Consider the following 22,362-nt stretch of genomic DNA (forward strand, 5'->3'; position numbering starts at 1 on the left):
GGTGAAATGTAAAGAATCAGAAGAAACCCTTCTGCAAACATTACTTAGCCGTGGAATTTAGAAATACTCACATAAACCAGCACAAATTAGAGTCTTTGCTCCAATGGAGGATCGTTCAACTTACCAGCTGGGCAAAAGTTGTAACTTTTAGTCTCTTGAAAAGCTCATCCTTTTTGTATCTATAATCTGAAAAGCAGGATAGGACAAATAATTTTCTAGGTATATTTTTCTTTCTTAGAGGTACTCATTCTTTCTAGTCGTCAAGTTATGTGGTATAATTTTCAAGTGATTTATATGCTTTTCCATTTATTATCTCATATACAATCCTCATGGTATGGTCAAAATTAAGTGTGCCACACATTCTTATCACCTCTTTATTCCCCTTCCCCCTCACCCCTTGCTTTGGCTAGTAGGAAACCTAAAGTTGAATTTACAAGCCATCCTTTTGTGTCTTGTGACTTTACCCCTTGCATTTATTCTGTCCGCTTACCCTTTTTCCCTTTTACTCTGCTGTCTTTCTTTTGACCACCATTTTTCTAAGCCACTTTAAATCCTTTTCAGAACAAAGCAGGGAATAAACGTCTGCATTTTCCAAATGAGGACAGAGACCCAGAGAAGCTCAGTTGCCCCAGGTCAAACAGGTGGTAGGACATTCACACCCTATTATTCTAACTCTGCCCTGAAGGGAGACCGGTTCTGTTCCTGAGGTTACAAATTATGCTGGAGACATAGGACACTCCCCCCCCCCCCCCCCCCACCATGCTGGGCATAAAGTTAGGCCTGGTCCTGATAATCTATTCTATCAGTTCTCCACAACTTCACTTCAGTAAAAATCCACCTACTCAGTGTTCCAAGATGAAAAATTTCCCGAGATCTGTTGTGCAGCAGTGTCACGTTTAAAAATGGTAAAGATGGTAAATGTGATGTTATATGTGTTTTTTTTCTTTACCACAATTAAAAAAAATCATTCTGAAACATCAATATTTATTCAGTGCTATCTTGACAGTCCTGAGACACAACTCAAATGGGGGCACTTCTACGCCTGTTTGTTATTTTATTTTTTTTAAAGATTTTTTGTTTATTTTTTAACAGAGAGAGAGAGACAGCGAGAGAGGGAACACAAGCAGGGAGAGTGGGAGAGGGAGAAGCAGGCTTCCCGCCAAGCAGGGAACACGATACAGGACTCGATCCCAGGACCCTGGGATCATGACCTGAGCCGAAGGCAGACGCTTAACGACTGAGCCACCCAGGCGCCCCTACGCCTGTTTGTTATTAACAGTTCTTGATATCACATTGACCAGTCTTAAAATTTAGCCAGTCTCACATGACCTAGTATCTGTCCCACAGAGACATGCTAAAAGTTAGCTTCCTTAAAATTTCCTGAAGATGACTGCCAATTCTGAGTTTTCAGCATCGAACTCCCACCCACCCTTACGCTTCCCTTCACTTCTACATTTTTATATTGGCGCCCATGATTCCTTAAGTACTTCCTCATTATTTCCGAATTACTAAAGGTTAGGGGGATAATTACTAAGGCCTTCACAGCATAGAAGTCGCAGAAACCGAGAATCCTAGCAACAAAGGAAAGGATTAAAGGTATTTAAAAGTATTTACCTGGTGTTCCTAATCATTTCCACGAATTTTCCAAAAACCAACACAGAACGAATCCTTTGGAGGATAACGTTAGCTTGGTTGACCAAACACCTTAGGACTCGGAGTCAGGAAGTAATAGTACTTTAAAAACTAGACTTGCGTCACTCTATCAAGACTCCTGTTACAGTGAAGTCAAGCTTCTCTGTTCTCCATGTCTCAAAGAGAGCCATCTGGCTAATAACTAACCATTACTTCTAGAAAATTCTCAGAATAGCTTCTTCTGGATACAACAAGGTAACAAACCTAAATGCAAAGGAACTTCTAAGACCTGCCAGGATGCAGACCCAAGAGGCTGGGCAGAAGCTTTCAAAAGTACAGCTGAATAACCACAGTCTCCTCTCAATTGCCACCAATCTGCCCACCAAAAGTCATTTATATAAATCACAATGGCAATAAATCAGCCAATAAAAAGAGTCAACAGCTTTCAAGTAGCTTGCACTGTGACATTTCTCCATTGATATTCTTTTGGTATAGCTGCATAGTTTGAAATATTTCTCCACTTCTTCACGTTCCCAGTACAAAAGGTACACATTCAAATCCCCTTTGACTAAGTAGAAATGATCTCAAACGAAAAACAGGCTCTACTATGTTCTATGGATTGGCATTTCTAGCATCCTCTCATAGGTGCTGGGCATCCCGCTGCACATTTGAGCCTGAACTCTACATACCTGGTTCTTGTTTAGAAGGACAGCCATCGGTAGGACTTTCTGACATTATTACTCAGAGATAAAAGATCAAACTAGATGTCTTACTAGTAAGTTTTAAAGCTTATAAAAAAAGGCTGACTTGGAAAGCTCTGTCGTTCTGTCCTCGCAAGTGCGAACAGAGCTTTAAGGATGGAGCTTCTGCTACGGTCGCTTCTCCCAAACTCCGGGATGGAGACAAAAAAATCCTAGTTTCAGATACGTTATCAAGTTCTGCCTCTCTGGTAAGTCTGGAGTCTCAGAATGCCTCTCTCGAGTTACCGGAAGGACAGAGACCTGACTATCTAGGATGCCTCACGCTGGGTCCAGCTAGTGTCATCTAACCATCAGAAGCCAAGAATAGGCTTTGTGAGCAGTCAATAGACACAGAGTGCCTATGTTCCCGAGACAGAGTAGAAAGAATATTCAGATTACAAAGGAATTCTGCGTTTTCAGGGTACTGTTAAAACGCGTTACGAGCAAAGGGAAGTTGGGCTCACAGTGGAAGACCAATCAAAGGAAGTAACAGAACAAGGTTTGTGATTTCACAGAAAGACATGGCATCTAAGGTAACCCACGAAAAGTGATGGGTCTAGGATGTCACGAAACAAGGCAATAGTCTCCTCCCTTTTGACCCAAAAGAACATCTACAACAGAAAACAGGAAAAGAGAAGGAAAGAGCTTCCAAAATGTAGATCTCAAATCAGAATCTGAAATAATTCTAGTCAGGGAATCAGCACAAAGTGTGTGAAACAAGATGAGAGGAACCTCCTGTCTTCCTAAAAGGAAGTCCAAAACTTCTAAAGAGGGAAGCAAACATTTTCAAGGACTCTATTCTAGAGGTATTGGTGGCGGGGGGGGGGGGGGGGGGGGGCGGTGGAGGGTGGGGAGACCAGCTCCATTTAGAATTTAGATATTAGAGAAACCACATTGTGCTTTTAAGAAATGTTTTAAACAGGGTTCAGCAATCTGGGTGGAATGGGACATTTTCAGGGGACAAATCTTGGTGTGGACATGTGAGCTTACATTAAGCTACGAATGGATAGGAGGCAAAAGGAGATTGCAAGCCCAACCAGAAGCAAGCCAGCTGAATTTTACCTGCTGTGGATGAACTAAGGACAACAACGGTGAAGCATGGGTGAGTAAATGAGATTTTTTTCAAACAGTTTAAAATGGTAATATATACTTAAAGAATATATACTTATGTAATGTAAAATATAATAAAAGTACAAAATCTGATATAAAGGATCAAAGAAGAAAAGGATGGCGTGACATTACCCATGAAAAAACAAACGTCTATAACATTAGCCCTTATAGCTGAACACGGCAACTATCAAGAGTCAGCATAAAGCTGTTCCTGAGTCCACACTATTGGCTGGGGTTTCTTAATACCGCGGCAATTCAAAAGAAGCAGAAACATTATCATTTAAATTCAAAGGCCTGTGTTATAAAAACAGAAGTTCTGGTTTATTCTGGGTTTGTAATATTCTCTTCCTGAAGGATGTGTATTACCAGAGTGAAGTTCTGAACTACGAACCATCAGAGCGCCTCTTTACTACCATTAGCTAACTACTCCCCTGGCACTCCTCTCCTGAGGAGATGAACAAATCCATCTTAGGAAACAGATGTTCCTACTTCTTTAATTCTGGCCTTGGTGTGTACGCTTTCCAGCCATTTTGGACACAGGTTGAAAAATTATGATTTTGTGCAAGGGCGACGCACTCGGTGACTAGTAGCTTATCTTTGAAGCAGATTAGTTTGTAAAAAGGACATGCATGAAACACGATTTTTAATTAAAGGAAAGCAGACTGCAATGAATTCATAAGGCATAGCACCACTTTAAGCTCGCTCTCTCTTACCTCTCAATGTCTTTCATGAATAACTGATTAATTTATATGCAAAAGGAGGTTATGAAAGAAGAGATAATATTATTCCTATCTCGGGCATAGAGAGAACGAAGAAGGTAGGAAAGATCATGACCTTGAAAAAGGTCGTGGAGACTGCAGTGCAATGAAACCAGAAGCTCGGACTCTCGCTGCCTAACTGGAGAGCTCATTCTGCATTTCAACACTAACATCTCCGGTGGGATGTGAGTCGGGCAGAACTCGGCCCTCAGGCAACAACCTCAGCAGCTGGCTGGGATGGTACATGGTGTTTCCCACATCCTCCTCGGCACCTGCCAGGCTCGCCCGCCTCCCACAGATCTCCGTGCCTGTCAGCTGTAGGATGGGGCTAAGGTTGTTAATAACCAACTTCTAGAACTTCAGTGCTCTATTTTCCCAAACCGTCAATAGTGTTACTCACTTTTTTTGATCTCTTCTAGCTTCTCAATGTATTTAGTCATACTGTTACCTAAAAAGAAAATACGATAGGCTTTTAATGGAAGAAAATGAGTTAATACTGTAAAAACAGAATGGAGTACAAGTATTCCCCAAGCCTTCCTATCCGGTTCTTATGGAATCATAGTAGGTAAATGGGCCTCATTAACACTCTTTTGGATTATACAGCCTCATTAAACGATGAGGAATCAAGGGAAAAGTATTGGCCAAATGTATTGAAAGCGTACATACCCAATAAACACTAGGAAGCCCCAGGCCATACAGATGATCACTTTATATAATCTTTTTTTTTTTTTTTCTTTTTGAGTCAAGGCTTTCCTTCTCCTTTTACTCCCCCATAATCTTTCTGTGGGGAAGATGTGCCAAGGAGAAAGAAAGAAGCAATGATCTCTGAATGTCTAAAATGTGCCTCTGTGGCTACCCAAGCAAGCCCTTGCTCTCTGCTTAGTCTTTGTGGTTTCCCTCGCTTTCCTGAACTTGGTCTTCAACTATTCGTGCTGATGCTGCAGCCTGACCTAGACCACACAGTCTGTGCACTAGTATATCACCATGGATTCCCACCAGTGCGGAGAGCACCAAGCCCTCGTGTTCTGCAGCCTGGTTCTACAATACCAGGGGCTAGCCAAGGTGGTTTGGAGAGTTTCCATACACTAAAACGGGGCCAGGATCCTTTTGGTTTCTGAACGAACTAAGGTCTAGTTCCCAAGCCACGGGCTATTATTTTTTACTGGGCATGCTTCAATTTGATTCAGCATGGCAAGCTCTGCCTGGCATTCGAAAGATATAGCAAAAAAAGGGGAAAACTGTTTCAAAGTTTCTCATGTCTAAAATTGTGCTCCTAACCTTTAAGCCTTGGGAGGAGCTAGTCAGATTCAGTCCCAAGTTCAGATAAAAGAAATGCTTCCAATTAATGGCATGAACTGATGTTTTTTCAGGACTAGCCTGAGCTTTTCTTCATGTTTTAGGTCAGAAGTAGAGAGAGAAAATTCTTGCTCTGAAACCCAAAATACATTTTCAAAAAAACAACTTACATCACGTTATTATTATATCTTTACTTATGAATTCATCAGGGAATAAAATTCCAGAGTCAAAAAAATTTATTTTTTTCCACCTGAAGACACACACTCTCCGGATCAGGATGAGACAGCGGGAAACAGTATAGCCCTAGAGCCAGACTATGGCCTTCCAAAAGCTCAGAGAGACATGACAGCAGTCAGGGAGGCTGAAAGGCCTGAGCCTTCTCAGGAGAGACACTGAAAATGGCTAAGAGGTCCAAATAGCACCACAGACCAAGAGTAGAATCAAATATGATCTTTTCTAGGTTCTTCAGGCTGGAAGTGACCTGAGATGTGACCGGATCTCCGGAGTGGGAACCACGAATTCTTCCTCAATGCACACCCTTCTCCCCTGCAACTTTGACCTCAGGCGGGAACCCACTGGTCAATACAATGGGGGAAGAAGACAGGGCAAACATTGTGCTTGCTCTTCGGTGTCCTGCCGTCTTATTCTGAAGCTATTTTACATAATAGCTTTTGGTTACAAGTGTTCCTGAGTCCCCTACATTTGCATGTTGCTGACCCAGCAGTTAGCTTCTTTTGGCGGGGCAGCTTTGGGCAGTCTCGTCAGAAAGCTAAGGTACAAAAAGGATCACCGATTTGTTCAGCGAATTAGTAACTAAGCCGGGCTGAATGTTCCCAACCTCCTGGTTTGTAATATGGCTCACAAAAACATACTCGTTGTGCTGTTTTAAAAACACGATTTCACCGTGAGGTAAATATGTAGGAAGTGTGACTTCCCTAATAGTAGCAGGTGGGACCCATTTTACGCTCTAAATTCCCCGAGGCACACCACACAAGGAAGACAATAGCCAGCCGTATTACATGGTCTTTATTATTAAAAACATCACGTTTCCAATCTAGAGCGGTTTCCACTAGCAAAGTGTCTGAAGGCCATTTCTCAATTAATCAATTATCAGCATTTTCCGAGTATTTACACAGCACTTCATCTTTGTACCAGCAGGGCCTCACACCAACCCTGTGAGGTAGGCCGGCGCTCCTACTGTCTGTTTCTCCCACTAAAGGAGAAGGCAGGCAAGTGCAGTCTTTTGCAGAGGTATACAAATATTTGGCAAAATTAAGCACAAATCTGAGAGGGCGACCGATAAGAAGGTCTTTTCATTATAGACATTCATTCTATCGAAGCAGGGGGGAAAAAGAGAAAATGGAGGATTTCTGCATTGTTGCAGCTGGAGAAAGACACTAGGAATAGCTGACACAAAAGATCCTTAAAAATGATTTTAGAAAATATGAAATGTAGTATTGTACCCCACTTCATAGAACGCTTACATCTTAACTACGCAGCTTATCTTACTGGATCTAATTGCATCTGAAAATAGGCTTTTGACTACCTTTTAAAAAGACTAGAAATGAATCAATTCTACAATTGGCTTATTTATAAATGCAGCTTTGTTTCATACAAAAGGAGCTTAAATGACTATCAGCAAACCAGTTTTTTTTTTTTAACTGAAATTACACATTACTGCTAGATAAATTTTCCAAGACAAGACTTTGATTAAAAAAAAAAAATGTCAGTGGCTCCCCATTGCTTCCTGACTAAAGTTTAAACTCCTTGTTCTAGAGCTAAAGGCGCCAACGTCTTATCCTGCCTCTTCAATCTTGCCTTAATTACTAAACTTGACAAACTCTCCGTTGGTCTTCTGTTCTCTAACATGTCATCTTGTCCACGTAATCATAATAGCTCACCCAGCTGGAAGTGACCTTTCCCTCCTCTGAACTTCTACAGCACTCAGCTCAGTACTCACAAGGCATTTATCATTATACCGCCTTATTTGTGTGCAAGTCTTATCTACCTTCTGATACTGAAAGCCAAAGACTATTTACACACACACACACACACACACACACACACACCTCTTCCATTGTCTAGCATAAAAGGTACTTGGAATTATTTGCTAAGTGAAATATACCATGAAGATCTATTACCTGAAGAATCCTTATAATGAATTATTTTATAACACAAATTATCATGCCCCAATTTGGCTTGAGTTTTTGGACACCTGATTTTCTTTAAGCTATGCACAACTTGATTATTATTATAGTATATGTTATATACTACCTATGTAACATCCATATTATTTCAAGACTCGGGTAACCTCGAAATGTGTAAGGTGGTATTTAGCTTCTACTTAGTTTATAATTTAAATTGCAAAAAAGATATATATATATTTATATATATACTTATATATATATATAAAAGTTGTGCAATTAGAATCAAGAGAAAGAGACAACTCAACTCTATCAATAGTGCTATGCAAGAGAGAGAACAATCGATAAACGGAGTGACTCGTTCGTTAGATTTTTTCCCTTTGTTTTCCTATAATTTAATAACATTATTCGCACTGAGTCAGTAAGGAAAGCAAGTGATTTTGAGCAGCAGTAATCTAAAGTGGGCAAGATTTATAAGGCACGAACTCAGTTGCTAAGAGACAACTCCATTGCTTTATTTTTCTTCAATATTTCCCTCCTCTACGGAGAAGTTCTTTTGGCTCAGAGGGAGCGGAAAGCGTGAAAAGCGGCACAGTGGTCTTTTGTTAATCTCAATAAGTTATATGAGTGTATAGTGCTTTCTGGTTTATAAAAGGCTTTTACATACATTTCTTCCTTTGACATAAAAAACAGAATTAAATACCAAATAAAAGTGAAGAGTACCTAGTCTGGTAATGAGTTTGAGTGCTTAAGATCAAGGCTATTAGCAAATATTCAGACAAAGTAGAGACTAAAGAAGAAAAAAGGACATGACTAGTTTGTGTGGAGATAACAAGAGTAATGTGAATTTTTAAAAAATTAAAAGTAAGGCTAGAAGAGACGCAGTGGAGAAAAATCTACAGAATTTTAGCAAACTGGACGTTTGAAATTAGATTGGATAGAGATTGAAATGAGAGGCTAATGCAGGCGATGAAAGAGTGTAGGACACTGAGAAAGGGAGAGCCCTGTGGTTTGGAAAGTGTCCCTTCATCAGCCTGTGGTGCTGCGGAAGGGAAACCCAGAGAGGGTGCTTGAGAATACACAAGAACCCTGCGGTGGAGACCCAACAAAACGCCGTCAGGGATTTCGTCAGAAGCATAATCCATTCATGGCACAGTCTGGCAAGGCTGTGGAGCTGGTAAGAGACACCCAGGCACCTATGGAACAAAAGAAATATTTGAAGTTCAAAATGATTCTGGTATTTCTAGCTGTGGCTATATAGCAGTGTTTGAGTTTATAGGAGAAGTAGTCAGAAGCATAGAAATAAAAAATAATCTTTACCCAGGAAGAAGACAGCAGTCTTTGAGGAACTCAGGAGGTGATTTGGGTGAAGACTGGAGATACCACGCAATTCTTGATTTCTTGTGATTAACTCTGAATTGCTCACTGTTTGGTAAGAAAAGATTAAAGACCCATCTATTTAGCCTAGAAATGAGGAGTGCTCACTCATACCTGTGCTTATTTTCACTGCTCTGACTGCAGAGCTTAAAAACATACCATAGACAGGGGCTCCTTACTCTCACGGGGCTATAAGGTTACTCTTCTGCTCTTAACCAGGACTCCTCACCCTTTGCACCTGTTGGCACACATATAAATGATAATATTTGAGCAAAACGCTGGTGTAAATGCTGGCTGCCCCAGGCCCCAGTGGCTACCCAGAGAGCTAACAGGACATGTATCGTGGCACATAACCAACCAGCCGTGGCACAACAAGTGGAAATGTTCTCTGAATACACGGGGAGAGAAGTCACAAAAATGCATAGAAAAAAAAAAAACATTAAAATCCTCCCCTGAAATTGGGGCTCCTGGGTGGCTCAGTCGTTAAGCGTCTGCCTTCAGCTCAGGTCATGGTCCCAGGGTCCTGGGATCGAGCCCCGCATCGGGCTCCCTGCTCGGCGGGAAGCCTGCTCCTCCCTCTCCCACTTCCCCTGCTTGTGTTCCCTCTCTCACTTGGTCTCTCTCTGTCAAATAAATAAATAAAATCTTTTAAAAAAAAATCCTCCCCTGAAATTGACTTTAAAATAATTTCTAAGTTTGAAACAACAAAAAAAATCGAACACTAGGATAGCCCCACACTGACTTTAAAATAGTTTTAAGCAATGAAGTACACTTTGGCCCTTCCAAAAGCTATTATAAGACTAGTTTGGGAGACTTCTTACTCCAGGAAGATGAAGTAGATGTATTTTACTCCTCCAGCTAAGTACAACAAAAACACTGGACAACCTACAAAATGGGAGAAAGTATTTGCAAATCATATTTCTGATAAGGGTCTAGTATCCAGTATATGTAAAAGAACTCTTATAACACAGGAATAGGAAAAAAAAAAAAAACAAGTACAAACTAGGCCAGTGATTTGAATAGGTATTTCTCTATAGGAGATACACAAATGCCAATAAGCACATAAAAAGGTGCTCAACATCATTAGTCATTAGGAAAATGCAAATCAAAACCACAATGCGATACCACTTCATATCCGCAAAGATGACTATAATCAAAATGATGGACAGTAACAAGCATCATCAAGGATGTGGAGAAAAAGAGCCCTCCTACATTACTGGTGAGAATGCAAAGTAGTACAGCTGCTTTGGAAAACAGTTTGGCAATTCCTCAAAAAATTAAACACAGAGTTACCACATACGGTCCTATGTGACTCCTACGTATATAACCAAGAGAATTAAAAGCATATATTCACACAAAAATTTGTACATTAGTGTTTATAGCAGCATTATGGCCAAAAAGTATAAACAACCCAAATGTCCATTAATTGACGAGTGGATAAACAAAATGTAGAATATATTTATACAATAGAATATTATTTGGCAGTAAAAAATAATGAAGTATTGATACATGTTGCAACATAGACAGATCTTCAACCCATATGCTAAGTGAAAGAAGCCAGACACAAAAGGCCACATATTACATGATTCCTTTTATGTGAAATGTTCAGAATAGGCAAACTCACAGATACAGAAAGCAGATTAGTGGTTATCAGGGACTGGAAAAAGTAAGGAATGGGAAGTGATTGCTCTTGGATATTGGCTTTCTTTTTGGGATGACAAAAACGTTCTGCAATTAGAATGATGATGGTGTCACAACTTTGTGAATGTACTAAAAACTTCTGAACCGCTTAAAAGGTTAACAGTGTGAATTTTATGGTATGTAAATTATATCTCAATTTAAGAAAATAACATCAATTATCAAAAAAATTGATTAAAAAAACCCAAAACCCTGGACATTATTTATAAAATAGAAAAGAAGACTTGATAGGTTAGAGAGAGGAAGGCAGACTGGGGACCTCAGGACCCAAGAAATGGCATGATAGTTGGGTTACTTGGCTTTTTGTGTTATCTGTCTGTCTGTCTGTTTGTTTGCCTCATATATCTTAGACTTGGAGCTAAAGAAGCCAGGATCCAGAAACACCAATGGAGAGAGAGGAAAAAAAAAATCCCTAACAAAAGCCTGCTGTCCCCACCCAAAGGCCTAGGGAAGGGGTAGCCTAGCAAGCCAGAAAACTGTCAGACAATAACTGCTTTACTCCAACCAAACATCACCCTCACCTGTCAGCAAAGGTTGGGGTGGGGGAGGGGGCGTGCGGGCTTGATTTCTATCCTTGCTGGGCTATGATGAGGTGACATCAAAGCACCAGAAAGAGGATCAAGGAGGTGGGGATGGGAAAGTACTCAAAGGTATAATGGCTGAAGACTTCCCACATTTGACAAGAAACATAAATTTATAGATGTACATAGAAGCCCAGTGAATGCCAAACAGGATAAACCCAAAGAAACCCACATCAAGATACATCATAATCAAACTTCTGAAAACTAAAGAAAAAAAGAACCTTGAAAGCAGCAAGAGAAAAAAATGACACCTTACCTATATGGGAAAAACAGTTCAACTGATAGCAGATTCTTCATCAGAAATCACGGCATCCAGAAGAAAGTGGAACAATATTGCTGAAGTGCTTAAAGGAAGTAATTGTCAACCTTGGCTCCCACACTCAGAGAAAATACCCTTCAGGAACGAAAGGAAATCAAGACATTTTGCAGATGAAGGGAAACTCAGAGGTTTTACCTTTAGGGTAGGGTTCTTTAGGGTAGGCCTTACCAGCAGACCTACCCTAAAGAATGGCTAAAGAAAGTTCTCTAATCAAAAAGGAAAAGTAGGGGCACTGGGCTGACTCAGTCAGTGGAGTGTGTGACTCTTGATCTTGGGGTTGTGAGTTTGAGCCCCACATTGGGTGTAGAGATTACATAAAATAAAATCTTAAAAAAAAAGTATTAAAAAAAAAAAAAGAAAGGAAAAGAATGAACCTTGAAACCTCAGGAAAGAAGAATATAGAAAGCAAAAATACACATATGTACATTTTTTCAAGTACCTATGGAATATATGCCAAGATAGACCATATCCTGAGCAATAAAATGAACATCAATGCATTTTTAAAGGTATTTTTAAAAGATTTTATTTCTTTAATTGAGAGAGAGAGAGAGAGCATGAGCAGGGGGAGGGGCAGACTCCCCGCTGAGCAGAGAGCCTGACATGGGGCTCAATCCCAGGACCTGGGATCATGGCCTGAGCCGAAGGCAGACGCTTAACCGACTGAGCCACCCAGGTGCCCCTAAAAGTCACCGTTTTAAAGTGTATAATTCATAATACACAATATCTTCCCAAAAACAGAACAAGAGGAAATACTTTCCAACCCATTTTATGATGCTGGTGTTACCCTGCTACTAAAACTCGACAAAGACAGTCCCCCTCCCCCCACAAAAAAAAATTACAAACCAATCTACCTCATTAATATAAACACAAAAATCTTTAGCCCAATAATAAATAGAATTGAGCAATATATAACAAGAGTTACACACCATGACTAAGAGAGGTTTAGTCCATAGATGCAGCAATAGTACAATATTTGCAAATCAAGGTAATCCACCATATTAACCAGCTAAAGACAAAATCATATAATTATATCAATCGATGCAGTGAAACCATTTGTTAAAATTCAACAGTTATTCATGATGGAAAATTCTCGGAAAAACAGGAATAGGAGGAAACTTCCTCAATCAGGTACAGCTAACCTTGTACTTGATGATGAAAGACTGAATGTGTTCTCCCTAAGATCAGGGAAAAGGCAAGGATATTCACTCTTATCGCTCTTATTTGACATAGTTCTGGAAGTCCTAGCCAGTGCAATATAAGGCAATAAAAGGAAATAAAAGACATATACGGACTGGAAAGGAATAAATAAAACTTCTTTTCTGTAAATGACATTGCTGTCTACAGAGAAAAGCCCAAGGAATCTATGAGAAAAGCCCAAGGAATCTACAAAAAAAAAAAAAAAAAACCACAACCAAAAACCCCAACAAACAAACAAACTCCTCTTGTACCTAATAAGTGAATCTAGCAAAGTCCTAGGATTCAGGAGAAACATACAAAAATCAGCTGTATTTCTATACATTAGCAATGAACACGATGACACCAAAATTAAAAAGACAATACCATTTACCATTGCTAAACAAAAAATGAAATACTTAGGTGTAAATCTAACAAAACATGTACAGGACACTTATGCAGCGAACTATACGGTGTTAATGAAAGAAACCCAAAGAAGATCTAAACACATGGAGAGACATACAATGGTCCCCCCCTTTATCCTCAGGGGATATATATTCCAAGATCCCCCCCATGGACACCTGCAACCACAGATAGTACCAAACCCTGTATGTACTGTGTTTTTCCTAAACATACATACCTATGATAAAGTGTAATTTATAAATTAGGCACAGTAAGAGATTAACAACAATAACTAATAATAAAAAAGAACAATTATGATACATACTACAATAAAAGTTATGTGAAAGCAGTCTCTCTGTTTCTCAAAACATCTTCTACCCTTCTTCTTGTGATGATGTGAGATAATAAAATGCTTGCGTGATGAGAAGTGAGGTGAATGACATAGGCATTGTGATGTAGCATGAAACTACTTTCGACCTTCTGAGATACATCAGGAGGAGGAGTGTCTGCTTCCGGACCGTGGGTAATTGAAACTGGAAAGTGAAATCCCAGATGCGGGGTAGAGGGGACTACTGTACTATAGTAATGGATTGGAAAACTCGACATAGTAAAGATGTCAATTTTTCCTAAATTGATATATGGGTTCAGTGCAACGCCTATCAAAATCAGAGCAATGCTTTTTTCATAAACGTAAATGAAATTATTCTAAAATTACATGGATTCCAAAGGAACTGGAATAGCTAAAATAATGTGTAAGGAAAAATGAAGTGGGAGTAATCAGTCTAACCAATTTTAATCAAGCCTGTGAGATATTGGCAGAGGGACAGACACATAGATCAATGGAACAGAAGAGAGAACCCAGAAATGGATCCACATAAATATGCCAAACTGTTTTTTGACAAAGGTGAATGTGCAAAATTCAGTAGAGGAAAGACAGGCTTTTAACAAATGGTGCTAGAGCAACTGGACGTCCATAAGCAAAAAGTTAACTCTGATCTAAGCTGCATAAGCAAAAAGTTAACTCTGATCTAAGCTGCATATCTTGTACAGAAATTACCTCAAAATGTATTATTTTCTCTCTTTTTTTTTTTGATATTTTTATTATTTATTTATTTGAGAGAGAGCGAAAGCAGGAGCAGAGGGGGAGCAGCAGAGGGAGAGGGAGAAGCAGACTCTCCGCTGAGCAGGGAGCCCGACATGGGGCTTGATCCCAGGACTCTGGGATCATGACCTGAGCCGAAGGCAGATGCTTAACCGACTGAGCCACCCAGGTGCCCCCCCTTTTTTCCTTAATTTTTAAATTTATTTATCGAAGTGCATTGTTGACTTAAATGTAAAATAAAACTTTTAGGAAAAAACCTTGATAGAAAATTTCTGGGTCTAGTCTCGGCAAAGAGTTTCTAGACTTAACAGCAAAAGCATGATCCAGAAAAGGAAACACTGATACACTGGACTTCACCACAATTAAAAACATAGGCTCTTCAAAAGACCCTGTCAGGAGAATGAAAAGACAAGCTAGAGACTGGAGAAAATATTTGCAAACCATGCATCCAACAAAGGAATGGTAGCTAGAATGTATAAGCAACACTCCACACTCAAGTTAAAGAGCAAACAATCCAATTAGAACATAGGCATAAGACATGAAGGGATACTTCACTGAGTCAGATATACAGATGGCAAATAAGTACACAAAGACCTGTTCAACATTGTTAGCCATCAGGGAAACACACATCAAAACTGCAGGGAGATGCCACTACTCATCTATCCGAATGGCTAAAATTAAAAATGGCGACACCACCAAATGCCTGTGAGGATGTGGGGAAACTGGAGCATTCATTCATTGCTGGTAGTAATGTAAAATGGTCTAGCTACTCTGGAAAACAGTTTGGCAGTTCTCAAAAAACTGCAAATGCAACTATCATATGACCCAGTAATTGCACTTCTGGGCGTTTATCTGGGAGAAATGAAGGCTTGGACTCAAACAAAAATCAAAACATGAATGTTTATAGCACCTGTATTTGTAATAGTTAACAAGTGGAAACAATCCAGATGTCCTTCAACAGATAAATGGTCAAACTGTGGCACTTCCATACCATGGAATACTACTCAGTAAATAAAAAGGTATCAACTAACAAATGTAACAACCTGAATGAATCTCCAGAGAATTATGCTGAGTGCAAAGCCAATTCAAAAAAAGTTGCATATTGTATGATTCCACTTATTATAGCATCAGTGAAATGACAAAATTATAGAATTGAAGAACAGATCAGTGGTTGTCAGGGGTTAAGGAGAGGGTGAGGGTAGAAAGTGGATATGCCTCTAAAAGGACAACATGAGGTATCCTTGCGTGCTGGAAATGTTCTCTATCTAGACTTGTATGTATCAATGTCAGTACCATGGTTATGATACTGTATAGTTTCCATAAGATGTTACTGTGGGAAACTGGGTGAAGGGTACACGGAATCTCTCTGTATGATTTCTTAAAATTGTGCATCTACAATTACTTCAAAATAAAAAGTTTAATTAGGAAAACATTAGTTTAAAACTCTGAGGATATAAAAGGCTATAGGCAATTACTATGAATTCTAAAAAGCAGACTGAAGTATCTCAATTTAAAAAAACTGAAATTAATTTCAGGTACTATTTATTATTAAGTCAAATTTTGGTTATGAATTGAGGAATGGAAGGGAAAGAAATGGGTTTTTGTTCACAAATCCCCATTCAATTTCTAGGAGAAAAACCTATGAAGATACAGACAAATCTATGTATCTGAAATAAACCTCAGCTCTTAAAAATTTTCATTTTAAGAAGGTTCTAAGAGAAATGCATTCCTTTATAGTTGTCTTTTAAATGTTATCTGGACCCCTCGAAGAAATATATGGCATTTTTAATCAAAGTGCTTCCTTCACAGAGTAGCTTATTCCAGAGAGTGGGTCACAGGTGCAGTTGGGGCGGGGGGGATAGAGATGGAGGAGGTGGAGGCATTTGTGGTAGAAGGAATGAGGCTGGGGGAAAAGCTGGGACAGTTGGCCAAAGAGACAGTGGCCAGGCTTCACACCAGGTCTCTTGATGCATCATCGACTTCCTCACCCTGCATTCAAATCCTCGTTCTGCCTCCTTTTATTGAACTTCAAATAAATCACACAATCTCTGCCACAATTTCCTCCTCCTCAAAAACGGAGATAAAATTTTCTACCTCCCATCAAACAGGCTATTTGCAAGGATAGATATCTGTACAGCTTGGAAATGTCTGAAAGAAAGGTCCCAAGAAATTGTATCTGCAAAGGTGGTTCATTTAAAACATTCCATTGAAGTTCATTTTATATGAGCAAACTTGCATAATGGAAGACAGTAATTTCGAAGGAGACTGGAGGAAAGAAAGACAAAATGAATGAGATTTAAACCAAGTCAGTATCTCGTCTGTATCTCCTCAGTTGTCCTCAGGTTACTGGTGGCAAATTCAGCATTACCAAAGGCATGTGGTGCCCCAATCCACTAGCAAAACCATCTCAATAGAATGGATTCGCCACAGCAGACTTTAAACGGTTGAAAAACGAAACGAATAAGAAATCAAAATCTCACAAGCCTGCAGATCCACTAGGGACCTGGGGAGTGGTCTGCATCATGACACTGAAGAATGTTAAGAGCTTGGAAATAAGCAATGCGACTCTTAAATTTCATTTTACCTGAACTGAAGCACGAATTGAGTTTTCTCTGATATTTTAGTTACTCATTCAGGTCTGTCTGCCTGCACTTGAAAATAAGCTCTTTGACTGCAAAAGTCACAATTCACACTCATCTTTCTATGTCCCCTAGTCCATAACTTTGCATGTAGTTGGCACTCTGCAAATACTGAATTGAACAAATGTGTACAAATATTATCTATTACTCGGAGTTTAAAGGAATATATTTAAGGTGCTCCAAAAGAGAGGTCCACTCCCCCACCCCCGGATATTTATTTAGCCTCAGCCTTGTAACTTATTGAACAAGGTTTTCATCAGTTTCTCGATTTATAAGAAGCTAAGTTATGTAAATGGAAACTTTTACTGATAATCTGAAAAAAAAAAAAAGCTTTCAAAGATAAAGCCTGAGCCTGGAAGGCCAGGGGGTGAGAACAGAGAAACTTTGAGCTTTGATTGACAGCAGGCGTAACAGCCTGCTTCTTGCCAGTAATTCGTTACTGGATCTTTTTTTTTTTAAGTTTTAATTTTCTAGTATTTACTCACCAGTATCCAGTCTTGACTTGATATGCTGATACCTTGGATTTTGTGGTATTCTTTTGGTCAGATACTAAAAAATAAGAAAATTCACAATTAATTGAGTTAATGTAAAAATAAGGGCAACAAAGGTGGGAAAGAATCAGATATTTAAAAAATAGAACAGATGCTAAAATTTCATCCAGTTTAAAGAAGGAAGGCGCTCTAGAGGCCCAACTGTCCCCTCAATCGAGGACTCTTCAGCATTTCCACAGGTGAAGATGGTTATCTTGTTTCTGTCAAAATATTTTCATTTTTTATCAAAATAAAATCATAGCACACTGTAATTCGGGGGAAAAAAAAACTCTTAAAAAATTATTTCTGACATTGAGCCAAATTAGTCTCCCTCTAAGTTCCATCCAATCCACTGTGACAACCCAGAATAAGACACGCCCCCCCCCCCCCACACACCCCTGCCTCAAGAAATCTGTGAAAATAACTAAAGACAGCTCTCTCACCCTTCTTTTTAGTTTTACTCTTTGCACAACGATTTCTAGGCCATCTCCTTTGGACACGCTCTAGATTTTATCCACATCTGCCCTGAAAAGTAGCACTTGGACCCAGACCTGAGCACCATGCCCAGATGCCGCCGGGCCAGGACCCGGTTTGGCAGTCCTCCCCTGCTGCTTGCCTGGAGTCTGAGGCCCCACAGATGTCACCATGATGGCATCTGCTCTTGGGGCAGCCGAGGCTCATCACAGGCCCAGGGTGAATTTGTGGTCATCAAAAAATGGCTATGTCAGGTCTCCTTGTCCTGTACTCGGGGAGTGAACTCTTAAGTCCAAGCACAAGACATTTACACATATTAAGTTTCAGGGGCATTGGCGAAAGCCATTCAAGTGAGGGAAGGCTGGTGAATTGACATTTCAAGATACAGCTTTCTTGCTCAGGCCTTTTCTGGCCTACAAGGATGAACATCATATGCTCAGTCACAGGCAGCTGTAGAATATGAAATTAAAACTGGCCAATACATTTCTGGCTTCATCTCCCGTCCCTCACACACGTTCCCATGTTGACGTTGCCCGAGTGCTTCCCTAACTTGCTGCGCTCACTCAAGTCTCCAAGGCTTAGCAAGCGTCTGCCTAGAATGCCTTTCCTTGACTTGTCCTTGGGCAGAACCTTACTTTTTCTGTAAGCCGTCCGAGGTGGAATCAGGCATTTCTTCTCCCTGGCTCCCAGAGTACCCTATACCATTGTTTACACCCCGAGCTGCTTCTCTAGATTTCCTCGAAGGCAGGGACAATGACTTATGCATATCTGTATTCACCCAGGACCTAGTATGTGGTAGGCACATTTACTGATATGGAGTCAACAAGTGAGTATCTAGAATGCAAAGTATAGCGGCACCTGGGTGGCTCAGTCAGTTAAGCGTCTGCCTTCGGCTCCGGTCATGATCCCAGGGTCCTGGGATTGAGCCCCACATCATCAGGCTCCCTGCTCAGCAGGGAACCTGCTTCTCCCTCTGCCTGCTGAGCTCTCTCTCTGACAAATAAATAAATAAAATCTTAAAAAAAAAAACAGAGTGCAGAGTATCTTATAGTAATGACCTGGTTCCCTGGAAGAGAACACCAAACTTTATTATTATTTTCAAAAACTATTTTTATTTATTTATTAACTAATCTCTATACCCAATGTGGGGCTTGAACTCAGGACCCCGAGATTAAGAGTCATTTGCTCTACCGGCTGAAAGAAAGAAGAAGAAAAAAAAAATCAGGTGGAGAACACCAAACTTTAAAACCCGTATCATTTGCCCTTGAAAACACAGTTAACTACAGCATGTCCTGCTGGCCAGAGTTTTAGATTTCAGAGACCAGGAAGAATTTTTTAAAACTGGGGGCACCTATAGAGAAAAAACAACTTTTAATTTTGCCAAGAAAGGACATTAAAAAAAAAAAAGCACAAAACCTCATAACTAGCACCTGCCATTTTAATACCTAAAAAGTAAGGAAGAAAAAAAAATCCCAGAATAAAAAGATTGGTCCTTTAGTGTTATTAAAAAACTCGTGACATTGTCTGTGTTTTCCATTTCACTCCAGGCAAGTGAATACTTAGCATTGGGCCTCAGATGTGTGTGTGTATGTGTGTGGAAACCCTGAGCTATTTCATTCCTACAGAAAGACTGGAAAACTCCGGTCTCCATCTGTCCAGTAACCTGCTGTCTTTAAGAGAAATCGACTCTAACATCAATTCCAACTCCTTCCTAGATGAAGATAAAAGATTCTGCAGTGAGAGAAGGGAAATATTTAAAGACTGGAAAGGGGAACTTTAGAATAAGATCCCCCAGAGGAAGACAATATCATAGCAAAACAAATCTAAAAAACCCAAAAATGCAAACAAAAAAACCAGGGAAAACATGCATCTGGTAAACTGAGTCAAGAAAAGCTAATAGTAGAATTCCGTTATCTTAGGCTAAGGGATTTTAATTTTTTTTTGTACTCTGTATTTTCATAATTTCTATATGCTATTTCCTGTTTTTACTTTTGTTTTGTTTTGTTTTCCACTAGTTTCCTAGCAAAGTGTCTTTTGAAAAACTCCAGGCTAGTGTCTGCTGAACCAAGGGGATTTGTCCATACCTAAGCCAACATAGCTAAGAAGTGAGGATGTCTCTGGGGACCAGGTGTGGTGGCAGCAGAATGATGGGGGGAGAGAGTGTGGACAGCTGCAGTCGCTGGGCCCTTCCTGCTCCCGGTTTTCCCTTACAGAGACTAATGAGAAATCCATATGCTGCAAGTAGAAAAATGTAGTGTCTCTTTTCCATTTTCCCCTTTTGGACCCACTTCTTGTTCCTGACCTTCTAGTGCCAACCACAACGTAAAACTTGGTGCTTCACTCTAAGCAGACTACCATAGATTTTATGGAACTGCCATACTTTTTTCCTTAAAATTCTTGCTTTGGGGGTGACTGTTTCTTGACCTACTGACCAACTGGCTTTTTTCAATTACACAAACAGGATGGAATGGTGGAAAGTGAAAGAGCTGAGAAAAGAAGCTGTTTCAAGGACTATTCATTCATTCAACAAAGCCTTATTGAGCACTAACCATTCAGGCAACATTTTACTGGAGGAGTGAGCCGCTCTGCCGAGGACACACAGCCATCCAGCTCTTGGTGGTGCTGGGAAGGAAGACAAGCCAACAAAGAGATACCACACTACATGATGAAAAGGAGAGGGAAGCAGGGAGTGCAACAGGAGCTTGTGGGATCGGGACCTGACCGTGAGTAAAAGAGTCAAGAACTATGTCCTGAGCACTGACTTCTGGGCCGAAATCTGACGGCCAAGAGAATTAGTCAGACTAAAGGAGTAATGGGTGGAAGCGGCAGGGTTTCTGGGTAGACCTGAAGCATAGAGGGCATCATGGGGTCAGATGAGGCTGAAGAGGCAGGGAGGGCAGTTCCTAAAGGGCCTTGTATCCACACTAAGAAACCAGGATTTTTTCCCCTGTAGATGGCAATTTTGCTCCCCCTGCTCCCGGAGACGACTGTCAATGTCTGCAGATATTCTAGGTTGTCAGAACTGGGTGGTGGTGGTGGGGATGCTACTGGTATCCAGTGAGTAGAGGCTGGGGATGCTGCAAAACATCCTACAATGACAGGGAAGTCCCCCACAGCAAAGAATGAGCTGGCCCCAAATGTCAATAGTGCCGAAGTTGAGAAACCCTAGTGCAGATGACTGGGGAGTCATCGAAGGAAGTTTAAGGAGAAGTGATGGGATTATCTTTCCATTTTAGGAGGCTCACTCTGGCAGCATTCTGGAGAACTAATGGGATCGTTGTCAAGGATGGAGGCTCGAAGATCAGTTACGAGGCAGTTGTGCTAAGAAACATCTGTGGTGCTAAGGAAGTGACAGTAGACATGAGGAAGAAGAGACAGTTTCAAGAAATCTTTAAAGATGTAAAATCAATATGATTGAAAACTGACCGGTAGAACAGGGGGAGGACAGTGATATCATTCCCCAAAAAAGGGACTTAAGGAGGAAGCATCAGTTGAAAGACTAATGTTTTTCACGTTGAGGCATGTTGAGTATGCGGTATCTGCGGGTTGTCCAAAATGGAAGTGGTAAGCTGGCTGTTTGGGTCTGAGATCAGGAGAGAAATCTGGGGTTGCAGAAATAAGATCTGGGGGTTGTTGGACAAAATCACCATCAGAGATTGTGTAAGACGGAGAAGAAAAACCCCCAGCACTTAAGGTCAGGTAGAGAAAAGCACTGTGCATGAGATTCACGAGAGGCCAAAAGAAAGTGGGTCGTGAAAAGTAAAGAAGAGTTTCAGGAAGAAGGGAGTGGTCAACAGTGATCGATGCTGTCAAGTCTGAGAACAAGAGGTCAAACATGAACAAGTGAGCAAGAATGCAGGTCAAGTAAGAGAATAACAAAGTAAGTTTGGATTGAACAAAGCAGGACATTGTTGACGACCCTGGTGGATGAGGTTACAGTAAATTGACAGAAGCAGAAGCAAAAACAGCAGGTTGTATGAGACGGGGAGGGAGGAAAGAAGATAGTAGCCAGATGGCCTTTTTTTTTCCTTGAGAGTTGCGAAGGAATTAGTTTTTGTTGTTGCTTTGTTTTGGAAGAAAGGAGAGATTTGAGGATGTTTAGAGGCTAGACAGGAGGCGTTGGAAATGAAGCCGGAAGGTATGGAAAGGAGGGAGTGGGAGAGGATGAGGCCCAGAGCCCAGGTGCAAGGTTCAGCTCTGGTTATGTATTTAAGGTAAAGATATCAGATAGGTGGTCATGATGAAGTTTATCAGGAGGAGGGAGGAGGCTGAGAAGGTTCATGTCTGTGGTATTATCAGTGAGCAATGAAAAATGTCAAAGACCATTTGAGGGTTTACATCCTTAGAAAGGGTCCAAAGATAATGTCCTCCCTGTCTACCCATGACA

The 22,362-nt window shown here is 40.4% G+C and overlaps 1 protein-coding gene across 1 annotated transcript in view; it reads right to left on the reverse strand.

Moving 5' to 3' along the window:
• The window catches only part of CEP41 (centrosomal protein 41), a 42,446-nt gene that overhangs the window by 11,674 nt on the left and 8,410 nt on the right, over positions 1–22,362 (reverse strand). The window contains exons 2-4 of the mRNA XM_021699376.2: positions 17,457–17,520; positions 4,641–4,688; positions 125–186 (exon numbers count right to left, since the gene is read on the reverse strand). Coding sequence (XP_021555051.1) covers positions 125–186; positions 4,641–4,688; positions 17,457–17,520 — 174 coding nt within the window. The remainder of the gene's footprint in view (positions 1–124; positions 187–4,640; positions 4,689–17,456; positions 17,521–22,362) is intronic.

This window comes from Neomonachus schauinslandi, chromosome 12, assembly GCF_002201575.2.
Source record: "Neomonachus schauinslandi chromosome 12, ASM220157v2, whole genome shotgun sequence".
In the NCBI taxonomy this organism is placed as follows: domain Eukaryota; kingdom Metazoa; phylum Chordata; class Mammalia; order Carnivora; family Phocidae; genus Neomonachus; species Neomonachus schauinslandi.